Source organism: Phytophthora parasitica (assembly GCF_000247585.1).
Source record: "Phytophthora parasitica INRA-310 unplaced genomic scaffold supercont2.1, whole genome shotgun sequence".
Taxonomy (NCBI): domain Eukaryota; phylum Oomycota; class Peronosporomycetes; order Peronosporales; family Peronosporaceae; genus Phytophthora; species Phytophthora nicotianae.
The window spans coordinates 671376-671840 of NW_008634126.1; the positions used below are offsets into that span (position 1 = coordinate 671376).

Here is a 465-nt window from a genome sequence, read left to right on the forward strand (position 1 = left end):
GTTAACAGTGGCCTCAGTACATAGGCTGAGGCTGAAGCGTGCTCGTCCCTGACGGTTCTTAGCACGCTGTCTCGCCCGCAGTACCTCCTCCAGCGCATCGGCATCCCAGATACGCAGCAACGCAAGCTGATCGGCTAGATCACGGTCGTCCAGGGTCTCAATGAAATGTACTACGTGCTCGCGGCGAACGTCGGATGGACCGCTCTTCACGCGTAGCTTCGTCCTCAGTCCTGCGACGTTCAGGCGGTGAAGGTATTCCAGCGGTGTCTCATCGGCGCCCTTCCTCGCATGGTAGTATTGTCTTGCGACAGATACTCCGAGTCCGCAGAATTGCACTTGGAACTCGCGCAGGAGCTTCTTCTAGTCGCCCCTCGTGGTTCGACTAAGTTGCCGATACCAGTTACGCGCAGGTCCGGTGAACAGGCCACCACGCACCAGGCACTTCTCGTCGTCTGGAGCCTGATC

General features: G+C 58.5%; 1 protein-coding gene across 1 annotated transcript; it reads right to left on the bottom strand.

Annotated features, from left to right (window-relative positions):
• Positions 1 to 6: 6 nt before the first annotated feature.
• PPTG_20675 (hypothetical protein) lies at positions 7 to 459 on the bottom strand (the record flags this gene model as incomplete). Its single annotated transcript, XM_008892873.1, has 2 exons — positions 7 to 360; positions 436 to 459. Coding segments are annotated over 2 exons (378 nt in total), but the record flags the coding sequence as incomplete, so codon positions are not given.
• Between the last annotated feature and the right edge of the window lie 6 nt (positions 460 to 465).